This window comes from Paramacrobiotus metropolitanus, unplaced genomic scaffold (genome assembly GCF_019649055.1).
Source record: "Paramacrobiotus metropolitanus isolate TYO unplaced genomic scaffold, Prichtersi_v1.0 Parri_scaffold0000001, whole genome shotgun sequence".
NCBI classification, from domain to species: domain Eukaryota; kingdom Metazoa; phylum Tardigrada; class Eutardigrada; order Parachela; family Macrobiotidae; genus Paramacrobiotus; species Paramacrobiotus metropolitanus.
In genome coordinates this window covers 2,804,808-2,832,142 of record NW_026570221.1, presented here as the reverse complement: position 1 = coordinate 2,832,142, position 27,335 = coordinate 2,804,808, and the positions used below count along the sequence as shown (strand labels likewise).

The 27,335-nt window shown below is 50.6% G+C and overlaps 1 protein-coding gene across 1 annotated transcript; it reads left to right on the top strand.

Moving 5' to 3' along the window:
• The first annotated feature begins 22,131 nt into the window (after positions 1-22,131).
• LOC129596579 (uncharacterized) lies at positions 22,132-26,498 on the top strand. Its single transcript, XM_055493939.1, has 4 exons — positions 22,132-22,815; positions 22,954-23,734; positions 23,840-25,407; positions 25,488-26,498. Exons 1-4 carry the CDS (start codon positions 22,132-22,134, stop codon positions 26,496-26,498), a joined length of 4,044 nt encoding a protein of 1,347 aa, XP_055349914.1.
• The last annotated feature ends 837 nt before the right edge of the window (positions 26,499-27,335 follow it).

Below are 27,335 nucleotides of genomic sequence, written 5' to 3'. Positions count from 1 at the left end.
TGGATTTTGCTATTATCAGTCCCGGAGGAAATGGCAAACGTCTGCGTTTCGTCAACTTCACTGAGAACCTGCTTGGTGAGCCAAAATTGTGCCCGGATGGGATACACTTGCCCGTTCACTCCACCTTGTGTGCTATAATGCCCAAAAATTATCCCGTTTGCATTTGGAATTCAGGACAGAGTGCGAATTGAACTCAGAAGCAGATATCTTGTAAGCAAATAAGGACAATCCTTTTCAGTTATTGTATCACCAAGATTCCGGCGGCCGGCAGTTGCAGGTGCTGCATCCGCTCGAGCCAGAGAAGAAGGCCCTTTAATCAGAAGGCACGGCATCTGCATGGTTTGAAAAGAATGGGTCTTACTGTCGTAACATCCTAGGAAGATGTGTTCGGCCAGCGTTTCCAAAACGATTTGATTTTCGCAGAATTTGTGCAACCGTTAACCTTAAAAAACCGATGAATCCGCTTGATGCATTCTACGGAGGTTTCCCGGTTCATTGAAATGTCTGCCGAAAATTCACTGAAGTGTTTTCCGAACACCGAACGGCGTCTGTTCCATGACACGAAAAAAGAACGACTTTATATGAAAAGGGGACAGCAGGGACGCAATCAATTAGAAAACACTTCAAACGAAAACTCAGGCCTTGTGTCACTGGACGTTTTTGTTTCATCAACTGTATCCGATGATGCCCCGTGTACTATATTTAAAGACGCGAAGCAACAAAAAGAAACTAAAAGTACCGTGTTATTCTGACTAGGAGATTTATCTTAGGGCAAAACTAGTCGCAAATCTGTTAGGATTTTTATTATGATTACTCATTGTGTATGTGTAACTTAATATCTGATCATATGCACCCAGTATACAGATCCCTAACCGATGATACATACGGGCTAAGTCATGTGTCAGTGAGTGTGCTTACCGTACAATGTGTGGTACTTAAAGCCCTGTCAGTAACATGTATTCCTTGAACATCGTGTATCAGTCTAGTGAATAATACGATGGGAAGTGTGTTGGTTCGTTATAGGATACGTGTAGTCAGAACATTATCCAATATATTCTAACAGATTATGAGACCTGCTTGTCTCTAAGCAGGAAGTTAGTCTTGACCTTTGGTTGCGTAGAATTCGTACAGTGTAGGGATCAGGTGGATCCAGTCCACGGTAGAATGTCTATTAAAGGGATCAAGATAACTGTGTTGGATGATTCGAATTATGCACGGTGGAGAGTGCAGATTGAAGATGGGCTGACGGGTGAGGACGTTGGTCCATCGTGAATGGGACGCAAGCGATGCCTGTGGATGTACCGGAGGATGCGAAGAAGCATGCGCTATACAAGAAGTGGATTGCCGGAGATGGAAAGGCCAGGAGTATTCTCCGTGCCATGATTGACGTAGCAACGTTTAATCAAGTAAGACTGCAAGACGTGGAAAGCAATTCTCGACAGGATTAAAGAGCTGCGGGAACTGGAGTCTGCCATTGACCTATTGTCGGCAATGACGGAATTCTTCAACGTGAAGTGGCAAGAGACGGATGACGTGAATACGTTTATGGCGACATTGCATGTGCAAGCAGCGAAGATAGATGGGTGCTGGAAGTCGACGAAGACGAACGATGAGTGGATCATTGCGAAAGCGTTGTCGAGCTTACCTGCAAAGTACGGATCGTTTATATCATCATGGAATATGATGGCGGATGCGGATCCTTAGTTAGCGGTTTTCAGAGAAAAATTGCATTTTGCAGAACAGTCGATTAAAGCACAATTCGAAAGCCATACGAAGGTCGGTGAGTCATACTATAGCAGAAGCAGCCATTCTGTGAGAACGGAGACTTATGGAAGGTGCAACAAGTGTGGTAAAACCGGACACAAAGCCGTAGACTGTTGATCGAAGCCGATGAGTAAAGAGACGACAGCGCGCAGCCATGTACGCCGGTACGCGTTTGACAACACAGCGGAATCGTTGATAGTATCTGCACTGCATGCTTCCGGTCAAATGTCAGGCATTATAGCAGATAGCGGTGCATCGCACCGTATCTCAAGCCAGGATCACTGGTTTGCAAGAAGGGAGAAGTTGAAAGTCCCTTTGGAGTTCACCGTAGGAAACAGTAAACGCATACGCCAGGCGCATGTTGGAAGCACAAACGTCGAAGTCTCAACGGACGGCAAGCGTTGGAGACCAATGGTGTGGGGAGAAGTGTATTACTCACCAGACGCGTGCAAGACGACACTGCTGTTTTCAACGAAAGCGTTGGGGCAGAAGGGATTTAAATTTTCCCATGCAAACAGAAAGATGATGATTAGCCGGAACGGAAAACAATTCGTTGATGGAATACGTGGTGATAGTACAACTTACCGGCCTGGAAACGGAGTCTGCAGGTTGGGCACGCAGACCGGCTGATGGTCCGGCTCATGTAATGGAGCAGAACAATGTCAGAGAGGAGGAGAAACCTTTCGCGGAAATAATTACAGAAATTCAAGGTCAGTACAAGCGACAAGTTGAGCAGTCGAGAGCCCAACTCGAGACGGCGAAGCGAGCCAAAGCATTTGCGGAAAAAGAAAAGTCAAAGTTGCAGGATGAGCTGGTCAACATGGCTAACAAGGTGGAGACGCTGAAGAAAGAGAAGTATCACCAGAAAGATTGTCCCAAACAAGGGGAGACCGATGTCAAAAAGTGGACATGGAATTTCATCATTTCCCTTGTGAGTTGATCATCGAATCTCCCCACCAATCTTTGACTTTTGTTTCCACCAGTATTGAGGGCTACCAGTATAGTGGCGCCAAAAAAATAATCCATGGTACAAGTTTTTCGCTACCCTGCTTGCGTAGATTTTTCGTTTCTTTTATCGTAAAAGGTGTCTTTCCTGTTTGAGCAAAACTGAACCTTGACTTATGGCATTCCTTGATAAACTGTTTTAGGCGAAGTACCGGAAACGGCTGTGACGTGCAAAACTGCGGCCTCTGTGTTTTATCAAATGTTTAAAGTACTCCGCTGGATGGATAGTTAGTTGCCTGGGTCTCTGTAGATCACCTTTGCCTCTAGAAAAGAGCGTCGGAAACGCTTTAACCACGTAACTTTCTGCCGTGAACTAGCTTATTTTCCTGTTATCTAATGGTGGCCAATCAACGAACATTGTTTGGCAACAATGTCGTCTGATGCCTTTCGACACCCTCTTTCCGTTTAATGAACGCAGGAGTCTCGACGACAACCGTTTCTGTTGGCACATTGCTCGAATTTACATTTCTGCCTATTACGGCTACCTGTAGTTCTGGATCTACCGGTATAGGATCGATGCTGTTTGGCTATTCGAAGAACCGCAGCGCATCGTCTACGTAATCATCCATTGGTAAATCGTCAAATTTAGACTGAACAATTTTGATGTTTTTGTAGTACGAGGTGTTTACTTTTAACCAACCCAACGCCTCAAAAACTGCTGGTCGGCTTACTCGAAAATATCGGTACGAGCAATCGTCTTGGACATTCTCACCATGATCATATCGAGCTCTGAGTTTTACATGGTAAATCAGTAACAAATCCCTGGACGTCTTGCTGAAAATTGATTGCATGACCTTTATATGCCAGCTGGCCACCTACATAATTAGGCTCAATCAATAATTTTTCATTTTTTTGACTAATGGATGTAGCGATCACAATACCGTTATACTTTTATAACCACTGATGGTCTCACGGACGCGCCAGTGTAGATTTCCTAACGGACGGTTCCATCGAAATGGACAAGCGCCCGGCGCTGTGGTCACCCGGTTTTTTTAATTGCCCAAAAGTTTCCTCTTCTTGCTCTGCGCATGCAAAGGCTGCGCTTTTTTGAAGAAACCCTTGCGGTGGAACAAGAGTTATTCAGTTTTCTTGCAGCACTGCTAGAAAAAAACTACATATCGCTGCAATTGTTAAAGCAGAACGGGCAGTGGCTTTCCGTAAATTCTCCGAATAAGGCACGTACTTTCTGGCAGCACAGGCGCAAAGCTTGCACATCTTGTACAAAGTAGCCAACAAATTCTTCATTAAAATCAAATTATTTTTCTTTTGCACTGGTCTTTGCGATAAATTTCATACTGTTTTTTTTAAACATTTCTGAATATCCATACATTTCGCGATCAGGAAACGGTATGATCTCACTCCAATTATCTTTTTGGTTAGATTGATCAGGAAATTTACCTTTATCGTGTGGTACGCCAAAAGAGCAAGCCCATGCATCAAGGCTCATTGCAGCATAGATTAGCGAGTCACGAAAACAAACTTTGAGATGCGGAACATCTTGCTGCAGAAGCTTGCATTCCTTAAACATATTTTTGGGTATCGGTTCGTTGTGCAGTTAATAATTTAGGATAAAATAGCCGTCAAAGCTTCTGGAAACAAGTAGAAATGAAAGTACAGATCTGAATGAATTTCAACGCCAGCCACAATCATGATCTTCCCCAACAATACGGCTGAAAATCAGTTAAATCGCTGATGGCATAACGGCGTTCGGTTAGACCAGCCTTTTGAACCAGTTTGCGTGCATGCTCTGTTTGCGCGTCGTTATTACCGGCCGTATGACGGACATTAGGATATATCGAAGTGTTGTCGACATCCGATTTGATATTGGTTGGAAAGCCCGGGGGATACCTTCTGTACTTATTTACACAAAAGTATCGTACTGTTTATTTCTTTTTATTGTTTTATGCCTCGGAATAAAGTATAAGTGCGTGGGACATCAGCAGTCTCCTTCTTATAGGAGTGTAATATTAGTGTAATTAATTAATTCCCCTAATTTTAATTCCCCCAATTTTTCCCATCGGTTTAATAGACGGGATAAGCACGCCCCAGGATTCCTCGACGAGGGTGGTGGATTGCACCGATAACTTTGGTCGCGATGTGCCGGCAATCGTTATTATAACAAACCATATCCTGCTGTCGTCGGGGCCATATGTTGTAATAATTCTTCTGGAATCCTACTGGATGACGCCGGACGTCGTACTAAAACAATCCTTGATGGAAAAGGACGGCTATTGGTGCATCTCCTTTAGCTTTGCCTTACTTTCTTATGTGTACGACCGCTTCAACAGCAATGTCTGCTCCCACATCCGTTCTCTCTTCGTGGCGGTGCAATCCACATTTCGCCGTAACGCGAATATAAATAAGAGAAAAGTGGGACCGAACATAGCCAATTAGGTGCCACACATTGGAGTCAGATCTGATTTTGATTTGTGTCACGCCGACCGACTACTGCACAGCCCCGTCTGTTATCCTTTGGCGGATACTCGAATGTGTCCAGTGAAAACTATATCACCGGATAGCTGAAGTAGGCTTAATTGTTTTTCGTGCAAATTTCCCGCCAATATGCACCGCTGGTATTCGAAACTGAATACGCTGAATATTTTCGCCGCGATTATCAGCGGACGTGATTGTTGATGCATAAAAATATGAACCAGTAAACAGAAATTGATCATGCATCACACATTCTTTCACGCCGTCTTACTTCGAGAGCGCTAAACCCGACATCTTTTCTTGCCCGACATCTAGATCAGTCATCATTATAGTAATTATATTACTGCAGCAAAGCGGATGAGAAGTGCGAAGAGCGAACGACTAGCTGCACTTGCTGTTGGTGTATGCAAGAGAAAGGATATAAGCGCCTTTGGCGCTTGAAATAGCTACTCGCGAGTAGCTTCTTCATTTTGGCGTTTTAAGCTTTTTGTGGGCGTAACGCCTGTTGCGTGAATGTATGTCATCTCTAAAACGATCCAGTTATTAACCGATTCCTTATCTCTGAATATTTGTCACGTTTCGCGCTGTTGCACTTTCGCGGCTAATCGCAGCCGCGTATTCAGTTTCGAATACCCTTGCTCGCTCACAGTCGGCCGTAACGAAAAGCGATCATCCGACGACGAAATGAAAAAGATGCCTCCTCTTTTATAAGGCATTACCCCACCTTCACGTTTCACTGCATAGGAAGTATACATAATACGAGGGCTGTTTATTGTTAGTTAAGTTTTGCAAATCATTTTTTTATTTATTTCACGATTCCTGTAAATAATCAGTTATTTTTATGATACTGTTCTTAAATTATTTATTGCGCGTCTTTTTAATTTTGTATCGCAATTCCTAATAACGATACAGATAATTAAAAACGTTATTAAGCTACGGCATAAGAGAAATCTCGTTATAATTTAGTTTTTTTGTAAACTCGCTTTTGTGCAACGAACCTTTCAGATTCGGAAAATTTTTGAATATGCTCGGAAACGAGCATCACGAATATTTAGGGTGCGGTCCGCGGGAATATCCAAACAAGGGATTCAGCAAAATGATTTTTCAATATTTAGAGGCATTTGGTGTGGGTCCGCATCCTGGTGCTGCTCAACCAACTGGGCAGTACGCCGCCTTGCAAAAAAATTAGATCAACGCGCAATACAGAACCTATTATTAGGATCGTGCTCTGACTCACCCTGACTGCCTCAGAGAGCGGGCATGGACTGGGCCTTTAACCCACTATTACGGTAATGAGGGCCCTATTTTTTAAAAATAATTTCAACTTCCTTCGATATTTCCTGATAGCAAATATTCTATACAATAACTACCTCTATGCATTTGACCTTTATACTTATGTTCTAACGCAGATCTTTGCCTATATAAAGTTGAGGGACATATCGCTTGACCAACCTCCCAACCCGACAACGTGCCATGCAAGCGGGCTGCGCGCCGCTGACTTTAATCCTGTAATCGCTAAAAGGAGCTCCCTATCGCTTGCAAGAGCGGTAAATATCGTCCTGTTTGACGAGTCGTGATAAGTATTCTTATTTACAACTAGTTCGCTTCAGCAGGACCTTTTTTGTTGCTGTTTACTCTGCTGGTCTATGTATAAACTAAACCGACAACGTGCCATGCAACGTTTCGGATACGTGCGTGCCGTAAACGTATCCGAAAGTGGTAGCATGAACGAAATGCTTCATCGTCTGTTTCATCTACGTCTACAGTGCGCTTTATACCTACGACTTCTGCAACAGTGCAGTTTTATTTTCACCCAATAGCGATAAATTCAGATTGTGATTACCGGTGTAGAAAACGAGAAGTTTATTTCTGTTTTCATTGCGATTGATCGCCAGCTATGCTAGCTTTAAACGTTATCGCTACGTCCAACAATAGATCAATAATCCCGACAAAGCTCTGGTTATTAACGCGTTGCATGGAATACGAAAGACATTTCTACAATCAAGGAGAATCAACGAATTGGAAAGCTACCGTTATCGCCAATCCCCCTAGTTTTTCTGAAGCCCCCTGTTGGTCGAAGAACGATTTTTCATACCTCGAAAGACTCCGTTGGCTATGGAAAAAAAACCTGCTCGTCACCGTCAAGATCATAGAACCTACTGCAACGGAAGGGTTAATGGTCACATTTTCCATCAGAAATGCGCACAGTTTTTCGTCCTCGCACACCCATCCTGTCTCTCAAACCTCACCGCTACTGGATTCCACTTCCACCTGAATCGGCTTCATAACCGGCTGATAGTAACGCAACTAATTACCATTAACTAGTCATTAACTTTGCTGGTATTCCTGATATTCAACAGCATACCGCATCCAGTGGCATACCGCATCAGTTCCACCGCCTAATTGTGCGCATTTTTACCTCCGCCCGGCTTGGTCATGACTCCCCAGAAATTGAAGACACGCGGCACGCCGCGCAACAACTACGGCCGAGACCTACTCACTCCCAGCCGGCACCACGCAGGCCAGTACAAACTGCGAGAAGGTCTACGAATCGCCCACCATAGCGCCCCCGGTACCGCACCATGCGGACATCCTCTGTAGAGCGGAGTCAGCGGACTACTAATTCTCTAGCACATATAAGTGCAGCAGGCCTGTCTCCGACTAGTGACGATCTACCTGTGTTGGTCCCTCACATCAGCAACCGCTATAACCTGGATGAATGCCCTGTTTGTATGGAAAAACATTCGGTGTTGCAAACCCACGAAACCGGTATTATCACTCTTGGCTGTGACTATTTCCTGTGCAAGCCACGAGAGGTGTCTACCCATCGAGAGTGCGGTCTCTGACAACAGTTTGGATCCAGCTGTTGGGCTAACGGGTTTTCTTTCCACATCCACGGCATTCGGAGGTTACGTTGTCATCTCTTAGAACCGCACAGTCGAAACGGAGGTTTAACGGCATTTCATCGGAAGCAAGAAAATTCAAAACTGATGCTCCTTTCTTTAAAGAATTCGGCTGGCCGACCTGCAAAACCTTCTAAGTCTTGTCTTCATATTGTCGAAGCAATTCAGTGCGTTGGTAGTTTCGGATTAGCTGGGAACAGACATCTGTGCTCCCATGGACCAAGGTTAGGTTGGCCTAAAAAATCTTCGGCAGAAAAAGTTGACCATTTTTAAATTGGGCCCTAGTTGCTCAGCGCTTTAGCAAAAAGATTTAGCTGGTGGGTATTGTACATCATCTGGCTTTTCCCATACAAATTTTGGAGTTGTTCTGAAAACTTTTCCACAAATTGTCTCACCAATTCCGAAAGTCTTGCAAATTTCCGTGATACAATTAGCTATCCGCTAACAAAAAGTGCGCTGTCATTACAAGATCCATTAAATTTTTGTACAAAACATGAGGCACGTGACCGTCAAACACGCGAAACGCACCGTACAGCAAAAAACTGAGGTACTCGCTCCCATGGTAGTATCCGTTTGTTAGGAGCGGTAGCATTGATCGTGAGAACTCTCATGGAAACTTGACTCTTAAAATTTGGAAGTCGACCTCCACAAGGCGAGCATTACTCAGTATTTTTTCTTTTATCCCACATTGTAGTGTACCCTGCCAGCGTTTTCTTAGAATCTATGGTCCAGCACTGGTGAGTGTTTTTTATTTGTCCCAGGCAAATCGCGTGAAGCACGTCAGGCGGACATTATAAAGACGGATCGTTGGTGGGTAAGCGCAATATTAAGCACGAAATACTAATATATCTGGTGTCATTTATTAATTTAAAAATCATTTTTCTGACAGTTTCCAGGCAAGTTCAGCAGTGGTCTATACCTGAGACATGTTCGGTCAAGACACGTTGGAACGTGTCACGCAGAAGAATGACGCCTTCAGGTCCAGTTGGTGCCAGTAGGTCGTACTGTCGTTTAGCGCAGTGATTAATGAGGCGGTGGAGGATATCGGCTTGGGATGGGTTCAGGCAGACGGAACCAAGAAATTTTTAAAATCCTTTTGGTGCATGATGCCGATAGGATATCGCTAATCGCCGTCAACGAGGAAAGCTTTGGGTTTTCCCTCGAGGAGTAGGTTCTTCAGCTATTCTTTTAGCTTTTCAGCTCTTTCTTTAAAATTTTCGAATTTCGCGATTGTGAAGTTTAAAAACGAACTACACATACCAGCACAAGTCAACTCCGGAAGTCCAGCAAATTGCTTCATTCGTGCCGCTAGTCCCTGCACCACGCTTTAATCGAGGGTGCGTTCAAATATTGTTTCGAAAACTTCAAAATGTAAAGCGAACCTCAACTATATGCATGCAAGGTTTATTTTCATGTTTCAAGGCCGGTATTTGCTTAAAACTCTGCGCTGTTTAGGCTGGTAAAGTAACGGTTTTGAGAAAAATACGCCAAAATATGTTCCTTACTAAACGTGCGGTGTGCTGAGTGCATCACACCTGCCGCAATTTTAAAGGAACCACGGAAATAACGTACTGCACTGTAAATCCCAATTTGCCCACTGCCGGACACATTTTATCCCGTCCGTCCGGGGTGCGGGTGCAGTTCGTCCACTCCCGCTCTGCACATTTTCTCGGCAATAAACGGCGTCGTGAATATCACTTCTGGCCTGTCAGGTAGGCCTATGGAGCCTACGACCTTCGAGTTGTTTGTCCAACTGCAGAGGCGGTTCCCTTGGCTCCAATCGAGGTAGGAGTGCGTTACTAATATCCGCCGGAGTTCTGGGACGCGGATATCTCCGGCCTAGGCTACGGAACAGTTATTGGCATCCCTCTGCATTGCTAACGGGTAGATGGCTCGCTGATAAATGCTTTGCCGTTCAAATTGACTATTTTCTAGATGACGAAAGACAAAATAACGAAATGTCCGGTGAATTCCGTTGCAAAACAGACAAATATTCCAAAGCACAGTGCTTAAGTGCATGCCTGGATGACGAAAGCCGAATTACAGTGCAATATGGACACAGTCTTGATCAGAAGGTTTGGGTAGCGATTGTTCATGCCCCTTCTCCGAAAACCACGCTGCGAAACCCGGCGTGCGAGATCACCGATATTTTTCGGTCGATCACCACACATGGCGCTTCGCATACTAGAGTAGCCGCCTACCACGATAGAACACCCTGTGTCAGCGGTACATTCAAGTTTATTAAACTGGCAGAATCCCGAGTGTAAATCGATGGCTGAGCGATCGACAAAAATTCAAGAGGAGCCAGAAATATGACGAGTTAGTAATACTGTACATCAAATCGAATTTGCTGTTAGCTTTAATAATCGAATATCAACGAATGTTTTATTCCAAATCGGTACTTCATGAACGTCAGATTGGTTATCTGTTGCAAAACTGTTCGCAAAGCAGGTAACGTTTTCCAGGAGGGCAACGACTGAGGCTGAGGCTGAGGCTCTAGTGTTGCCGTCCGTTACGAAAACCTTTTCGTATACGATTTCGTATAACTTTCGTTATCGTAACGAAAACTAAAAGTCTGGTACTTTTCGTTTTTGTTACGAAAACGAAAAGTGTCAGATTTTTAGTTTTCGTAACGAAAACGATAACCCCAGAACTTTTAGTTTCCGTTACGAAAACTTAAAGGTCTGGGTATTTCGTTTTCGTTACGAAAGTTAATACGAAAATCTTTTTATTCGGGAGCACTCATTAAAAGCTTGATGTTTTTATGGAGGAATGTTACCAATTATCTGTGCCCGTTTGAAATACAGCACAACTGTACAAGTACTGTTGAAGTACAAGACGTAGTGGAACTTGTAATTACATCTGATAAAATTGATATTATAACACTTGAAGTACTTTTAAATCAAAGGCTAAAGGACCAGTGGCGATCAGGTAAAAATCTAAAAATACCGAATCACTCCGAAAAGCAGCCTGAAAATGTTTTCAACTTTTAATATATTGTCGCTTAATTTTCGTACTCAGTGGAGAAACCTTTATAAAGAAATGAAATTATTGCTGTTAATTATGTATTAAAAACAAAGCTCTGATTCAGGTATGTTAACTTGATGTTGACTTTTATTATTAAACATGAAAGTACTTCGCATTTTGTTTTGCCGGCTTAAGGTTATTCTATAATTTGCGGTAGCAAGTCAGACTTCTTTAAAACATTTAGTGCATGCAGTAATTGCAGTTTAACATAAATTCAAAAAATTAACTAGGCAATAACTTACGCGAAATAAAAGATAACAGCTAAGAAAGTTAACAGCGCTGAGCGCTATAATAGTACGAGTTAAAATTAATACGCATTTCCAATGGAAAATTGAAACATAATATACGGTAAATTTAATCGTAAACTTTTGAACAGATCCAATAGGCTGTGTAAACCATTCCAAAGTGAATCGGAGCGATTCAAAGAACACCGTACATTTGCAAATTAAGTATCGGTGACAAGTACAACCAGCCTTGAGCCAACGCACTGATAGTCATTGTGCATTTCATAATTTTTATTGAGAATGTTTAGCTAGAAGCCTATAACCGTGATTAAATTGATAAAATTAATCGTTTTCAACTTTCATTAAGTTATTTATTATAAAAAGGTAGGTATACGAAAAGCTACGAAAAAGTTTTCGTTCGTTACGAAAACGAAAAGTCCCTGAATTTTAGTTATCCTTACGAAAACAAAAATCCAGACAGTTTTCGTTATCGTAACGAAAACGAAAACTCTCGGCCTTTTCGTTTTCGTTACGATAACGAAAAGTCACGATGATTTCGTATGCGTTACGATAACGAATACGAAAACGAAAACATTTTCGTTCGGCAACACTCAGCACACGGTTAAGGCTTATTCAGAATGTTGGGCCAGTCGCTATGGCAGCCTACGAGTAGGCAGCCAGCGACAGACCCGCTTCCGGTGTGCTGACTCACACCGAGTCGCACTCGCTGTCGAGCGCTAGATCGGCCTCGACTCAGGCAGCTTTCCGCCCAGCCTCACGTCTCGGCCAATCATCGGCCTCGATGTAGGCGGAGCCACGCCTCCTTTCCACATCTCGGCCTATCAGCGTTCGTTCGCTCGTGTTGGATCTGCCCAGTGCCGCATTAGGCTTTTTCCCATGTTACGGCTCGATGTGCCGTTCATTTTCATTCACTAGCTGACATTCGGTGATTTTCATGCTACAGCTCACATCGAGCCTTTGTGTTTGGGTTTTCTGTACTTTATTGCTATTCACAATAAAGCCTTCTTCTCACTATCGTGAGCCTTTGTTCGCCTGCTGTCACATGGTAGCAGATCCTGTGTTTTCCTTCTCACGGAAGTTCTGAGAGACGGTGTAGAATTGCATCCGTAACGGCCGACGTGAAGACAGGGGAGAACCAACGGGTCCTATCCCCATCTGATCGCCGCCAGCCAGAACGGTCTGGTCTCTCTTCTCTCTTTTGCGGGTAGAAAGCCTCGGCGAACCCTCTTCTTGCGCGTGGACGGAACGTTCCTCGCGGCAACAACCCTCGGACGGACTTTGCCCGGGTTGATAAGCGGTTACCGCGGATCCCCGGACGGAACGGACGGCACGGACCCAGCGGACCCTCGCAGCCTCATCAATCGGGGTCGCCTTTGCCTTAAGTAGCACCCGCAACTTTAACAGCGCGGGATTCACCGGATCTCCAAGCGGATTCACTCGGATTTACCCGGTAAAAAGGGTCGACTGACCCTCGGTAAACCTTGTAGAGCCTCTAGAAACCCGATATAGCCGGGCAACTTTCCTTTTCACCGGACCAAAAGTAGTTTTGGCCGGCTAAAACTTATTTTTACCCGAAAAAACGGGCTTAAAAACATCTATTTAGGGTAAAAATAGGGTTAGCTAGCCTTACTAGGCCGGACCCTCGAGCCTCTGTGTAGACCCTCTGAGCCTCGGCTAACAACCTTTCTGAATTTACGGAAAATTAAGGGAATAACTTTCCCCCGGCTAAAATAATTTTTGGTCGGTAAAATTAATTTTGCTGATTTTTCTGCGATTTTTCCGAATTTTTCCATCTCGGAAATTAACTAATTCAAAAATTTAAATAATTGTGACGTCACGACGGCCGATTTTACATTATAATAATTAACCAATCAGGATAGCGGGGAGATTCCCTATGCTATAGGCCCGTAGTGACTCATAGTTTTTTGGAATTTTGCGCGCGGCGCGCAGAATCGTGACGTAGGCGATAATCTGCAAGACCACTTAGTGGTGTGTGACGTCATAGCGGTCAGTGCTGTAGTATAGGACGTACGTAAGCTGTACCCTGTATTGACAACAGTACTGAGTTGCAAGTAGTACAAGCACACCTACACCATCACCCCACACACCACCGGACCTCTGCCCCCCCTCCGGACCCTCGGACCTTCAACAGGCGAAAAGCCTCATCAACTTCGGACAAGTCCCAAATAGGGATAGTCTGACTTCTTGGCTGAAGGGTCAACCCGGAGGCTACTTCAAGGCTCCAATAGAGCCGAAGATGTCCGGTCGAGAGAACCCATACGAACGGAAGTTCGATCAAGGCTACGCCCGAAGGGACAACGCAGGCGGGTACACCTTCCGCCATGCCGGCCCGGGTAGTGAGCCTCACTCGTCTTACTCCAATCGATCGAACAAGTCCGGCAAGTCGAACCAGTCGACCAAGTCGGCCAAGGAGAAGCGAGATGCGCGGATCCTGGCGAACGACTTTACCCAATCGCCGGAGGATAGCTTCGAGGACGCACACAACCGGACGTTCCTCGAGCTACCACAGGCTGAACCGGAGGTTCTGCACGGCCCAATAGGTCGAAACGCGAACTCCGAGCCTGCGGCTGGACTTGTGCACCCAATAGGTGCCTCGCCAGTCTTCTTCCCGGCCATCACCCCGGACCATGGAGCCTCGAGCCCGGCGCTAAGTAGCTCCGAGGCGTCACCAGACATGGGTGACCCTGTGCAGCCCCAACAGGGCGGCATGGCTGGACCGAAACCGAGGCAAGGCCAGATGAGCCCGAGCCAGATGAAGGGTACGGCATCACCGACCCGGGGGGTGACCCACAAGGCGGGTTCACCGACTAAGTCCCCATCGACCCTGGCTCAAAGCCCTAAACCAACAGGCAACAAGCCAAAATCTTCGGACAACAGCCGGAAATCGACGTCGCCGGACCCAAAACGACCCTCGGGGACTCCGAAGGCGACCACACCGGACCCGAGGACCCTCACCGGGACCCCAACTCGGACTTCGAACTTATCGAAGCCGACCTCGGGGACTTCAAAATCCTCAACGGGAAGGTTGCAGTCGGTTGGAACCTCGAATACCGAGGCTCGAGCCTCGGATACCGAGGCTCGGACCCCTAACACCGGGGTCCGGACTCCGACCCAACAGGTTGGAACACCCAAGACCCGGTCGGCAACCTCCACTCCCTCGGCTAAGAAAGCTGTTTCCCCGGTCAAATTCCGGATTTCGTCGGTTGCAACCTCCGTAGACGAGGTTGAGGGTTCGGTTACCGAGGTTAACTTAACCTCGGCTGGCGGACCGTCATCCCCGAAACCCAAAACCCCCGGCAGTGAACCTACGCTGACCCGAGCCAGCCGGATTGAAGCCTCACAGGCTGATCGTAAGTCGAAATCGGCTTCATCGAAGGTTGCAAAGCCGACCTCGGACCTCCCGGCCACACCCCCGATGTTCGAACCCTTGGGCCTCGGGGCTGACAAGACTCCATCACCGACTGAGGACGTGTTCGACGCGACCGTGTTACCCAATAAGGTGACCGAGCGTCCGGACAGCAGAAAGGGCTTCAGGTTTCCGTCACCGAAGCAGTACCCAGGCTCGCATACCGGAGCCTCGGACTATACACCTCGGCGGTACCTGACAAAGACCCCTCCGGAGAAGATCGACAACCCACAGGTCCTCCGTCAACGGATTTACGAGCTGCAAAATCAGCTCTTGGCCGGGCAAAACATTGTCGAATCGACGGAGAATGTTCTGTCCCAGACGGTTGCTTCGCACAAGCAGGAGCGCAAGAGGCTCACTGATGAACGGGAACGTGCGAACACTGTCATCGATGACCTCACCCAGGAGATCGAACGGTTAGAGGCCCAGTTGCAAGCAACTGAGGAGCCCTGCCGTCATGACCAAGCTGAAGTCACCAGACTCCAGGACATGCTGGAGCAGTCTCGGGCCGAAGTGGCCACCCTGCGCGAAGACTTGGAGCAGCGGTTACAGGCCCTCGGCTACTCCGAGGCTGGCTCGGCCGAACTTCAAAACATGTTCAGCCGAGTTGACGAATACCGTGAGGAGAACCACCACCTCAAACAGGGCATTATCGGCCTGGAGGGAGAGATCGACGAGCTCCAGACGGAACTTGACTTCCTCCGGACAGCCTATGAGAACCTCCGGCAAAACCAAAACGACCCAGAGGGTGTGGCCGTAGACCTTCGGCTATGCCAGGCCCAACTCGGCCAGCAGATTCTTGCCCTCACCACCCATCTCCAGAACGAGACAGCCCGGTTCGAACAGGCTCGTATCGAGAACCTCGCAGTCATCGAGGCTCAACGAGCCCGGATCACACAGCTTGAGTCCGAGAAGACCCAATGGGAGATGGACAAGGACCGTCTCCTGAAGTACCAACAGGAGCTCTACAACTTCGGCGTCGACCTATCTAACCGATACAACGACCTGGGTGATAAGTACAACCAGATGTTCCAGGAACGAGAAAACCTGGGCATCGAGGTCGCATGCCTGAAGGAAGAGAAGACATACCTCGAGGACTCCATGACCGAGCAACCCCCGTCCTACCGGACTACCCAAGAGCAGGATAAATGTCAGCAGATCGATGACTACCTGCGTCGAGATAACCCCCTGCTGAACCCAACAGGTCAAACGGGGGCTCTCGCGGAACAGACTTATCAGGTCGGGATGCTTAGGGCTGAACCATCGGTAGGACCCGTACCAAGGGCGCCGGTGGTACCGTCAGCCCCGGAGCCGGAGCGAAACACTTCGACGGCCACTCCCAACGTACCGACCCATTCCACCACTACAACAACTACGGCCTACGGAGGAACATCCACAACGACGATGTTCTCAACCGGAACCAGGCCCGTGGCATCAACCTCAACCGGACAAGACTTCGCCCGAGGCTCGAACCCTCGAGCCCCGGCAACCGGACCTGGCATGGGACTTAGACCGCCGGCGAACGCTTCGGCGGCAAGCTCACAACCCAATTCGGGGAATTCCAACCGGGACCGACAACGCTCAGGCTCCCAGAACACGTACCCGCCGAGGATCGAAGTACAACCCGTATCGGCAGGGCAGCGCAATTGGGCTGACCCGGTACGCCCCGGCTATCCAGATAATGGACCACAGCAGCCTCGGTCAGATAACCGTGACCCAATAGGTCTGGTTGGCCCCGGCAATGTCCCTCATCAGCCTCAGCAAGGCAACATGGACCCAACAGGTCCGGTGCCTCAGGCTGACCAATACGTGGTTATACCACCAGGGATGTGGCTCGATCAAAACCGAGTCCTCCAGAGGATCCCCGGGTATGTGGCACCGAATCTCCCACCGAACCAGGGGCACGGAGCGCAGAATCCTCCGCCCGGGCCGGGACAGCCGCAACAACCGGCACCCCTTGGCAACCCGCATCCTCAACCACAACCGAACCCACCTCAACCCGCCCCGGCTGCGCAAAACCATCAAGCGGCCTACCCATTGGCTTGGAACCCCCGGTAGCCCAACAGGCACAAAGATATTGTTCAAGCCCGGCTAGAAGGCTATGAGGAGGGTCGGCGCCGCTACGAAGAGCGGACGAACCGGATCATGGCTCGAAAGAACCGAGCGGAGTTGCCGAAGTTCAACGGCGACGGGGCTAAGGTGGACGGCTGGATCACTAAAATCTGGCGAATCTACCGTCAGGAGGAAGACGACGTCGGAATGACGAGCGTCGCGTTTATGACGGAGCTGGAAGGCGCCCTCACAGGACAAGCCTTGGATTGGTACCAGAACCAGTCCGGCTTGGAACCCGAAAATGGGTGGCCCGTGGAATACTGGCTGCAGCAATTTGCGGCCCGGTTCATGGACCCAGACAGGCAGGTTACGGCAGTCGCGGACATCACTACCAGAAAGTACATGCTGGGGCAAGAGACCCCCGAGCAGTACTATGACGCCATCATCAACCTCAAGCAACGAGGCAACCTCACCGATGAACTGGCAGTCTTCTACCTGCGGACGAATGTCACGGAGCCAATTCTTCGGGCAGCTCTGGACGTCCGGATGCCGAAGACGACGCGGGAGTTCCGGGACTACGTACGGGACTTCACCCGGGGAAAGCCGATGTACCAGGTAGTTAAAGGTGGCAACTCCACCAACTACATCACCGTCAGGACGGCGACGCCCGTTCCCGTGACTCAGCCGGCCCCCGGATACATACAACCCAACTCGCCAGGTTACCAGAATGTGCAACTGGGGCTTCACCGACAGAGCCCCCCGGCGACACCACCCCCTCAGGCCCGTGGTCAGATCGAACAGACTTGGGCAGCAATGGCGGCGATGAACCTGAATGGAGCCCCAACAGGGACCATGGTCACGCCGCCAGCCTACGGGAACAGCGGCCAACCGAATCAGCCTCGGAGCCCCGGCTACGGCCAACCACAGAGCCAGGGTTACTCCGGCTATGGCCAGCCCCAACAGGGCTACAGCCAACCTCGGAGCCCCGGCTATGGCCAGCCCCAACAGGGCTACGGCCAGAACTCCGGCTACGGCCAACCTCAGAACCAGGGGTACGGCTTCGGAGGTGGATACGGACGCGGCGGAGCCTCACAATATGGCGGCCCCGGCGGAAGACGTGGCGGCGGGAATCGCGGCCGCGGAAACTTCGGCAGCCGCGCGGGTGGAGGCGGCCAGCCTCAGAACGTGCAACGGCAGCCCCGGACACCACAGCAGGAGGCTCGCCAGCAGGCAACCTACGTTGACCGGATGGAAGCTAAGTTCTTTCAGTGGACCCAGGACGGAACATTTTCCTGTAGCCATTGCCTATGGGGCAACCACAACCAAGCGAGTTGTGGCTATGCCAACCTCCGGCTGGAAGACAACCCAAACCGGAGATGGTACCTGGACTGGAGGTACCGGTACGATAACGGATGGCCGTTAGGTTCGGCGAATCAGAACTACCCGAACATCGTACCACCCCCGCGCCCCCGTCAGCAGAATGCCGGCGGATTCGGCGGCCAAGGCAGCCCCAACCGGCAGCCTGGCCAGGGAAATGGAGGGAACCCCCAGAACGGTGGCCGACCCCCATTGGCAACCCCACCACCAGCCCAACGGCCGCAACTGCCGCCGTCCCCGGCCCCCAATAGGGGCTCGGGCGGATACCAACCGGCAGTTGGCGGGCCTGTCCCGGGTACATCCCAGGGAAACGCCTAAGGTCGATGAGCTCCGGTGACTCATCCGACCTCTGCCATCCAACAAAACCACCGGATAAGGATAACCCCACTAACCGGAATAACCCTTTGGACACAACTTGGAACCTCAACGAGGACTTAGCCTCCGCAACGGTCAGCGAGTCCGCTAGAATCTTAGCGGCGGGGACGGCAGCCCAACTAGGCGCCGAACATCCCCGGTTCGGATACTCGGAGAATCGACCCGAACCTCGCCACGCCGATAATTGCGGCTCCCGGACCAGAACAGGTACCTGGGAGGATCGGCCAAGGAACTTGGATCCGATCGGCAGCCGGGACACAGAATGTGCCCGGACCCCCAGGCCCAGAAGGTGAAGCCGGGGATGTCGCCCGGAGAAACCGGACCCGACCAGCCGGGACGAGAAACGTCACCAGCCTGCCCGGACGGCTCAGTGCCCAATTAGGCATTACGAGCCACGGGCTAAGCGGAGAATCGGGACGCCGACCCGCAACTTCACAGGACGCCAGAATGACGCCTGAACCGTCCTTGGTAGGCCAACCAGGTAGACGGCCGGAGGCTCCGACCGACGAAGTAACGGAGTACTTCGAAGACTAGGAAGCAGTACTTTTGGAGGCACAGGTACCCGCCTACTGTCTGCAGCAGGAAGCGGACCTCTTCCAGCGACAACCGGCACGAACTGTAACCGGATCGCGGACGTTCTTCAACATGCAATATAACCTCTCAACTTTACGAGAAGGTCAACCATCCATGGAAGAACGGATAGCAAGCCGGATATACCCGGTAGAAACCGCCGAAGCACTGATGGAAGGCGTCGCGAACCGTTCGGAGGTGCACAACTCGGTCAATGAGGTTTCACCAGGCTTACCAGCTCCGGCAGAACGACTAAGTCCACATCAACCCTCGGATGGCTACCCATAAGACGGAGTAGACCCACCGAGGTCGGATAGAATTTCATCACCGCCGCGTGTTAACACCAATAGTGTCCCCGGCGGATCAACGACAACTCTAATCCCGGTCGAAGTGACCATCCGAGAAGTAACGATCCAACCGTTACAGTCCACCGAACGACCGAAAGTGGTCCGGGCATGGACACACGAAGTTCAAATTGTACCGGTAACAACCACGGCCATGTTGGACACCGGAGCCGAAACATCCCTAATAGAGGAGCGTTTCTGCCGGGCCAACAACCTCAAACTCGAATCCCTGGGGTATTTCACCAAAATACGTGGTGTTGGCGGACAAATTGCCTTTATGGTAACCCATTGTTGTACCGTACCGGTAACCTTGCAAGGATTCACCAGCCCCCACACATTCCACGTCCAACCTAACAATTCGGACGTTCCTGTACTTCTTGGATGCGACTACCTGCATTCCAAGTTTGTTTTCACCCGGGCGCCGACCCCCAATGAGGGTCAGCGGAACCCATCTTCGGGTGTAGTGCAGCCTATCCCGATACCAGAGGCATCGGGCACGGCAGCGAATGAGGCTCGGATAAATCGGCTTGATCACCCGATGAACCCCGGACCCCCGGTCTGCCCGCAATGCTCGGATACCGAACGAAGCCTCGTAACGGAGCTGCAAATCCACAACGCCATCGAACAATATTTGGCGAAAGTGCGGACGACCCGATTGGAACCAGTCCGAGGGATACTAAAGTCTATCCCGATACCAGAGGCATCGGCTTCTGGTATACTCAACCAAAGGTACCGAACTTGGTTTTCCGGCATTCGACACCTCCTTGAAACCCGGACGGTCGGCATAAGACTCGCACTTGATCGAGTCGGCGCAAGGACGGATGATCAAATCCGAGCCGCAAGGGAGGAATGCGAAGAGGTAATCAACCTAACTGAAGCCTTAGAAGAGGAAATCATCGAGTGGGAAGAAGAGCGGATCGTACTCCACACACAATTTGTGGAACACAAGCTCCCCATACCGGCAATACTGGAAATCCAGTCCCATGAATTGGGCCGACGCCTTATGTGGCACTTCCGGGACCCTTACCACTTCGGTACCCTGGATACTGCCTCCTTTTGGAGTCGATACGGCGAAGACACCCGCATAACTAGGGTCGTGCCGGACTCTGAACCTCCGATCGAGCCTCGTAACTGGCACCAGGCTAAGAAAGTAAGGCTGGCCGAGGCTGTGCACCCACAAAATGGGGGCCGCCTAGCCAACACACGGGCACAAGCCCCGGATCAAGAATATATGGCCCTGGAATGCCCGATCTGCCACGAAAACAATGGAGCGATCGTCCAAGCCCTCAGAACTCGGAACGAAGAAGTCTGGGAGCATGGTAGGCCACCATCCCCTGGACCCCCCGAACCGGGAAGGTGGGAAGGACCGACTCAGCAGACCCCAATTAGGGTTACTGACGGTCTACTTGGACCATCCGCCGGAACAGCGGAGGAAGGCGAAGCCGACGAATTTGGAGATTGGGACTCGGAAGCCTCGGATGTACAGAGCACAAGCGACTCACCGGACACTGACTCCGATAACGAGCCATCCGACCCTTCAGATAACAACTCATCGGATACCTCCGATGACGACGACGATAATGATATCGGCTTCGACCCTTCGGTTCAATGGGTGGGAATCGACACACCCCCGGACGAACCCCCAAAAGGTGGATCGTCCGGCAACGAACCTTCAAAGGAAGCCCAGCAACCCCAGAACGGAGACTCGGGCCAACGACGGGCTGAGTTAATCGCAATTACGGTTTCTCACCCGGCTGAAAGCCCTGTAACCTCGGCTACGTCTAGCGATATGGGCCTGGAACAGGACCCTGATACTTCCGAAGCTGAATCCTCGGAAGGCAGCCCCACGTACGACGTCCGTGCGGCGGGACAACGGGTATCTCAGACCGACGACGAACAGATTGCCCAACAGGCGACATTCGTCGGAGGTAACCCGGTTGAACCCGACAAAAATACAGTCCAGACGGAGCCTCGGCTAAACCGAAGATAGCCTCGGTACGACAGACTAAGTCCGAGAAGACCGTCTATAACCCATGGAAACGGGTACGGAGGCCGAAGCCAGTAGCTACAGGCCCAACCGTCAATCGTCTTCAGCTCCATACCGAGGATAAGGACGAAGACCGACAGCCCGTGTTCGTTGAGAACAAGTGTACCCTACCACCTTTCTCAACCTGCGCCGTACTGGTGCGACCCTCAAGAGCATGGCCCCTCACCGGGATATCCATTTCGAATCTTTCCGGCGGAGGCACTCCGGAGTTCGGCCGATCGAAGACACTATCGAGATCCGACCAACTTGCGATACCGCATGGATCAAGGTCCAGAACGCGACCGAGTACAACCAGATACTCCGAAGGGGTGCGAAGATCGGATACATGCATTACAGCGACACTTACGGGTTCGAACCTGACAACGAAGGGATCGAATGGGAAATCCCGATGGGAGTAGCCCGAGTCTCACAACATGGAGACCGGCCATATAGCTTACCGAGGACGACACAGTACGACGCTACCACGGTACGGACCCAACAGAAGGTCCAGCTACTTCCCAGGGCTATCGTCGAAGTCACGGTAACCCTCGACATAGAAGTTGACCTCGCTAAAAACAAGTACCTAATGTACCTCGGCTCGGAGGAAGCCTTAGCGGAGGGTATCGAAATGAAGGATGGTCCGACCCCACATGACGGCAAGAAGTTTACCATCCTCGTGGCCAACCATACTAATAAGGACATAACCATCCGGAAAGGAACCCCAATGGGTCGAGTCGAGCCGTACGAACACATGACGGTCGACCAAAAGGCCCGGGTCCGACTTACCCAAGAAGGTGACGAAGACCCGGCAACCGTCGAAGAACAAAAGAAAGCCATCAACTCCATGAAGCTCGGTGAGAACGTAACCGATGAGCAGCGACAAGTTCTACGGGACATCGCATGGGAGTATCGGCTCGTCTTTCCAACCTCAAAACGACCCTACGGTGACGTCAAGGGAGTCACCCACGTCATCGACGTCCAAGGTGCAAAGCCTATAAAGTTGAACCCAACTAGAACTAGTTGGAAGGGTCGCGAGTTCATCTCCAAACACGTCCAAGAGATGCTGGACCAAGGAGTGATTGAACCCTCCGACGCAGCATGGAGCTTCCCCGTGGTCTTGGCAGCCAAGAAGAACCCGGACGGCTCCGTCGGAACCAGGTTCTGCATCAACTACATTAAGTTGAACGCAGTAACCAAGAAGAACAACTACCCTCTTCCGAACCCGGACGAGCTGCTGGACAAGTGCGCCGGGATGGAGTACTACGGCAAGGTAGATTGCCAATCCGGTTTTTGGCAGATCCCAATGGACGAAGCCTCGAAGGATATGACAACCTTCGTTACGCCAGAAGGCATGTACAGGTTCAACCGGATGCCGTTCGGAGTCTGTAACGGACCCGCAACCTTCCAGATGCATGTCGATAAGATAACCGCAAAAGCCCGCAGGAAAGGTGTTTTCGCGTACATCGATGACATCATCTTCTTCGGCCGGACCTTCGAAAAACTCAAAGAAGCCTTCCGAGCCACCCTGGACTGCCTACTTGAGGCCGGGTTCACCATTAAACCCTCGAAGTGCGAGGTTGGAACGGACAAGTTACCCTTCCTCGGACATGTCCTTAGCAAAGCCGGAGTCCAGACTGACGACGAGAAAGTAGCGGCTATTGCACAACACCAACCCCCGCGAACTGAACGCCAATTGCGGTCGTTCCTCGGGTTGGCCAACTACTACCGGAAGTTCATCCGCAACTACGCTCAACGGACATCGAAGATGTATGAACTCCTTCGGAAGACTAATTCCATCCGGACAGACTGGACGGATGACCATACAGCAAAGTTCAACGGCATTAAAGAGGCTCTAACTACAGCCCCGGTACTCGCAAAGTTCGACCCGACCAATAAGACGGTAATCGAGTGCAATGCCAGTGGAGCCGGACTTGGCGCGGTGTTGTCTCAAGACGGACACCCCGTAGCATTTGCCAGCCGAGTTCTCCATGGAGCCGAGAAGAACTACGGAGTCACCGAATGGGAATGCCTAGCCGTAGTTTGGGCCGTCCAGAAGTTTAAACACTTCATTGACCATGGACCCTTCACCGTCAGAACGGATCACCGAGCCTTACAGAACCGGATGCGCTGTGAGTCCAATAGACCCGGCATCAACCCCCGGTTAACACGGTGGGCTCTGGCTCTGCAAGGCAAGGACATCACCATCGAGTATAAACCTGGAGTTTTCTGCGACAATGCGGATGCTCTGTCTCGGTGGCCCCTTGAACGACCCGATGAGAACGACCCCCATGAAGAGCTGGACCAGGTACCCAACTTCGAAGACTTCAAGGATGAGATCAAAATAAGGTCCCTCCGGGTACAACGACACGAAATGAAGGAGAAGAGCCGAAGACATCCGGACCTCATACTCGAGCCCGGAGGCTGGACGGATGAGGCTAAAGTAAGGTCTCTCCGAGTGGCAGCTGAATGGAGGCAGACCACAAATATGTGTCGCCCCGTTCCGAAAGTAACTCCGCTGCCCGGATGTAAGGTCATCTCGGACTGGAACGACCTGTCCACCCCATACGTACGGGTAATCAACGTAGTCGTACCGGACGGTCCGGGCTCACAAGGCGAGCCGAGGGTTGGAACCGCAAAGGTACGGACTACCGAGGTTAACGGACCGGAGGCTCCGGGTTCACAAGGCGAACCCGAGGATGAAGAGGAAAAGCCGATGGAATCCAACAAGGAGTTACGTAGACTACAACTCCGGGACCCTCACCTCCGGAAGAAGATCGACGAACTGGAAAACCAGGACCAGCTCGACCATAAGTCCCCACTGCTGGAACATTACCAGATGAGCGTAGGTCTACTGTACCGGCTGACCACCCACAACACCAAGTTGGAACGACGGTTCGTGGTCCCGCTCTTTATGCGAAAAGGCATCATCCGAGCACTTCACGACGGAAAAACCGGCAACCACTTCGGCCGCGTGAAGACACTGGAGGCCGCGAAGCTTCGGTACTACTGGGACCGGATGCTATCCGATATTCACGATTACGTGGATAACTGCCCTCGGTGTACCTTGGTGAACAAACCCCGGACTAAACCACCCGGTAAACTCCAGAAGATGGAAGTAGGTGAACCATGGTTTCGAATTTACGCGGACTTCAAAGGACCCTTACCCCGCACCGAGTCGAAAGGCTACCAGTACATCGCGGTCGTCACCGACCAGTTCACCAAGTTCACCATAGCCCAAGCAACCAAGACTAACTCGGCAAAAGAGTTCGAAAAGTTCTTTGTGGAGGACGTGGTCCTGAAATATGGCATACCGACCCACCTTCACACCGACCAAGGATCCCACTTTACGGCTAAGACCTTCGCCAAAGTCGCCAGGATCTTCGGGATCGAGCATACCTTCGGAACAGCCTACCACCCAGAGGGTCAAGGCCAAGTCGAACATTCCATGCAGACGATATGGGATGGAATTCGGAAGGAATGCGACGCCAAGGATGGTCACCGATGGCACCGGAACCTACAGTACGTAGTATGCGGAATCAACCGAGCCAAACATGCGACCACCGGGTTCTCACCCTACTACATGTTGTACGGACGTGAGATGACCATACCCCAGGACGTCATCACCGGAACCAATGCACCGGAACACTACACTGATAAGGAACAATACATCAGGAGGATGAAGGAACGGCTCCAGAGGGCTCACGACATCGCGAAGACGAACATCGACGAAGCCTTCCAGAAAGCAGCCGAACTCTACAACAAGAAGAAATCCGTACCGGACTTCCAGAAGAGAGACCTCGTCCTGGTAGAGTATCTCAATAAGGATCCTACCAGGAAGGAACGGTACGATGGAGTATGGACGGTACTCAACTATACTGGACCCAACAACCTTTGGCTCCGCAACGTCGAAACCGCAAAGGAAGACGTTGTCGCCGTGGATAGATGCAAGCATCATCCGAGCAACAAGCGTCGGCGGATCACCCGATCTTCTGGAAGTCCGTACCGGACTTCCAGAAGAGAGACCTCGTCCTGGTAGAGTATCTCAATAAGGATCCTACCAGGAAGGAACGGTACGATGGAGTATGGACGGTACTCGACTATACTGGACCCAACAACCTTTGGCTCCGCAACGTCGAAACCGCAAAGGAAGACGTTGTCGCCGTGGATAGATGCAAGCATCATCCGAGCAACAAGCGTCGGCGGATCACCCGATCTTATGGCCAGAAGAAAGCCGAGGTAACCCCGGGTAACAGCCCTGCAACGGTGCCGTACCCCCATGAGGGTCAGCCCGCTCGCAATACCCGGGTCCGAAAGGCGAATCCAGCCGAAGAGAAGCCGAAGGAACCGCCAAAGGAGCCTCAGAAACTGGACTTAACGCCGGTTCAGGACCCCAATAAGGGTTCGCCCGACAAATTAAGTCCAGTGGAACCCCCCAGACCAAAAGGAAAACGTGGCCGACCGAGGAAGAAGCCTCCGTCGGACTTCGAGACACCAGCCCTGCAAGAATTGCAGAAGCAGGCTGTGATAGAGGATGAACCCGAGGCCGTCCCGGAGAAGCCCAAGGACTTAGCCGGATCATCCGAGGCTAACCCGGAGAAGTCAGTGGACTTAGCCGTAGAACCCGAGGCTACCTTAACCAAGCCTAAGGAGCCTAAGGCACCGAAGGAGAAGCCGGTAAAAGCGAAGAAACCGGTGAAGAAGCGACCTGACACACCGGTCCCGGCAGTTTCAACCGATAAGGCGGTTGAACCCCCGGCTCCAAAGCGGAAGTACGGGACGGTTAAGAAGCCGAGGTTAACGGCTCAGGAGGTACTTGAAGAAGCTCAAGTGGCCGAAGATGAAGCACACAAGGATATCCTCGACAGGATTGCTGAAGGACGGCCAGAACCGGTCAAATCGACCAAACCCACAAAGAAGCCCAAAACATCAAAACCCACCACACCACAAACATAGGGCCATAGTTAACTTAGAATAAGTTAGGGATTAGCTAGGACAAAGTTAAGAATGGACCTTTGGTGTCGGAATGGGACCTCTTCAGTTGTGCCTGGAATCTTCAGTTGAACTTATTGGGCCTTATCAGAATGCTAACGAGCCGTATCTCCTTTATCCTAATAGCCTCTCATAACGATGTCTGACCGACGACGAGACCCTCCATCGAGCGGATCGAACAGCAGCCGACGCGACAACCGACGATCTCAGCCGTACCCGCACGACCGATCGGGTTCCCGAGCTGAAACGCGTTCGGCCAACCAAACCCCAATCCCACAGGTAATAAACCCGCATGCGAACGTAGCGGCTGATTCTTTGGCAGGTTTAACGGTCGGGTCACGGATGGTCACTCAACCCCGGACGATCCCCCTCCAGACCTTGCCACCGGGCACTATGCTCGACGAAACCGGACTTTTGGTGAATGTGAGCGCGGCCACCGGTCAGAACGTACCGGCAGTACCGATCGACCCAACAGGTCAGATCCGCCCGCCACTTCTACCGGGACCATTCATTCCCGGACCAGTCATGCCACCAACGCTACCATACATCCCGATTACGGTAACGAGCATTCAGCCGGCCCCAATAGGGCCGCTGATGACTCAAGCCGGGATGAATCCCATGCCGAACCAAATGTTCGCCATGTTCACCCAATGGTGCAACCAGATGGGCATGAACCAGCCACAAGGCGGCGCGGTCAACCCTCTGATGGGATACCCCATAGTTACTGGACCCATGGGAGCCTCGCAGCAGCCGACTTTACCGGCGGCGCCACGACAGGACGGCACAAATATGCCTCCGGTG

What these genes read in the sequence shown, in the direction of transcription:
- LOC129596579 (XM_055493939.1), top strand. Translation starts at nt 22,132, where the DNA reads ATGTACCTCGGCTCGGAGGAAGCCTTAGCGGAGGGTATCGAAATGAAG. An exon ending in GGATGGAGTACTACGGCAAG is followed by an intron (nt 22,816 to 22,953) that starts GTAGATTGCCAA and finishes GCAACCTTCCAG; the next exon opens with ATGCATGTCGATAAGATAAC. An exon ending in GGTACGATGGAGTATGGACG is followed by an intron (nt 25,408 to 25,487) that starts GTACTCAACTAT and finishes CGCCGTGGATAG; the next exon opens with ATGCAAGCATCATCCGAGCA.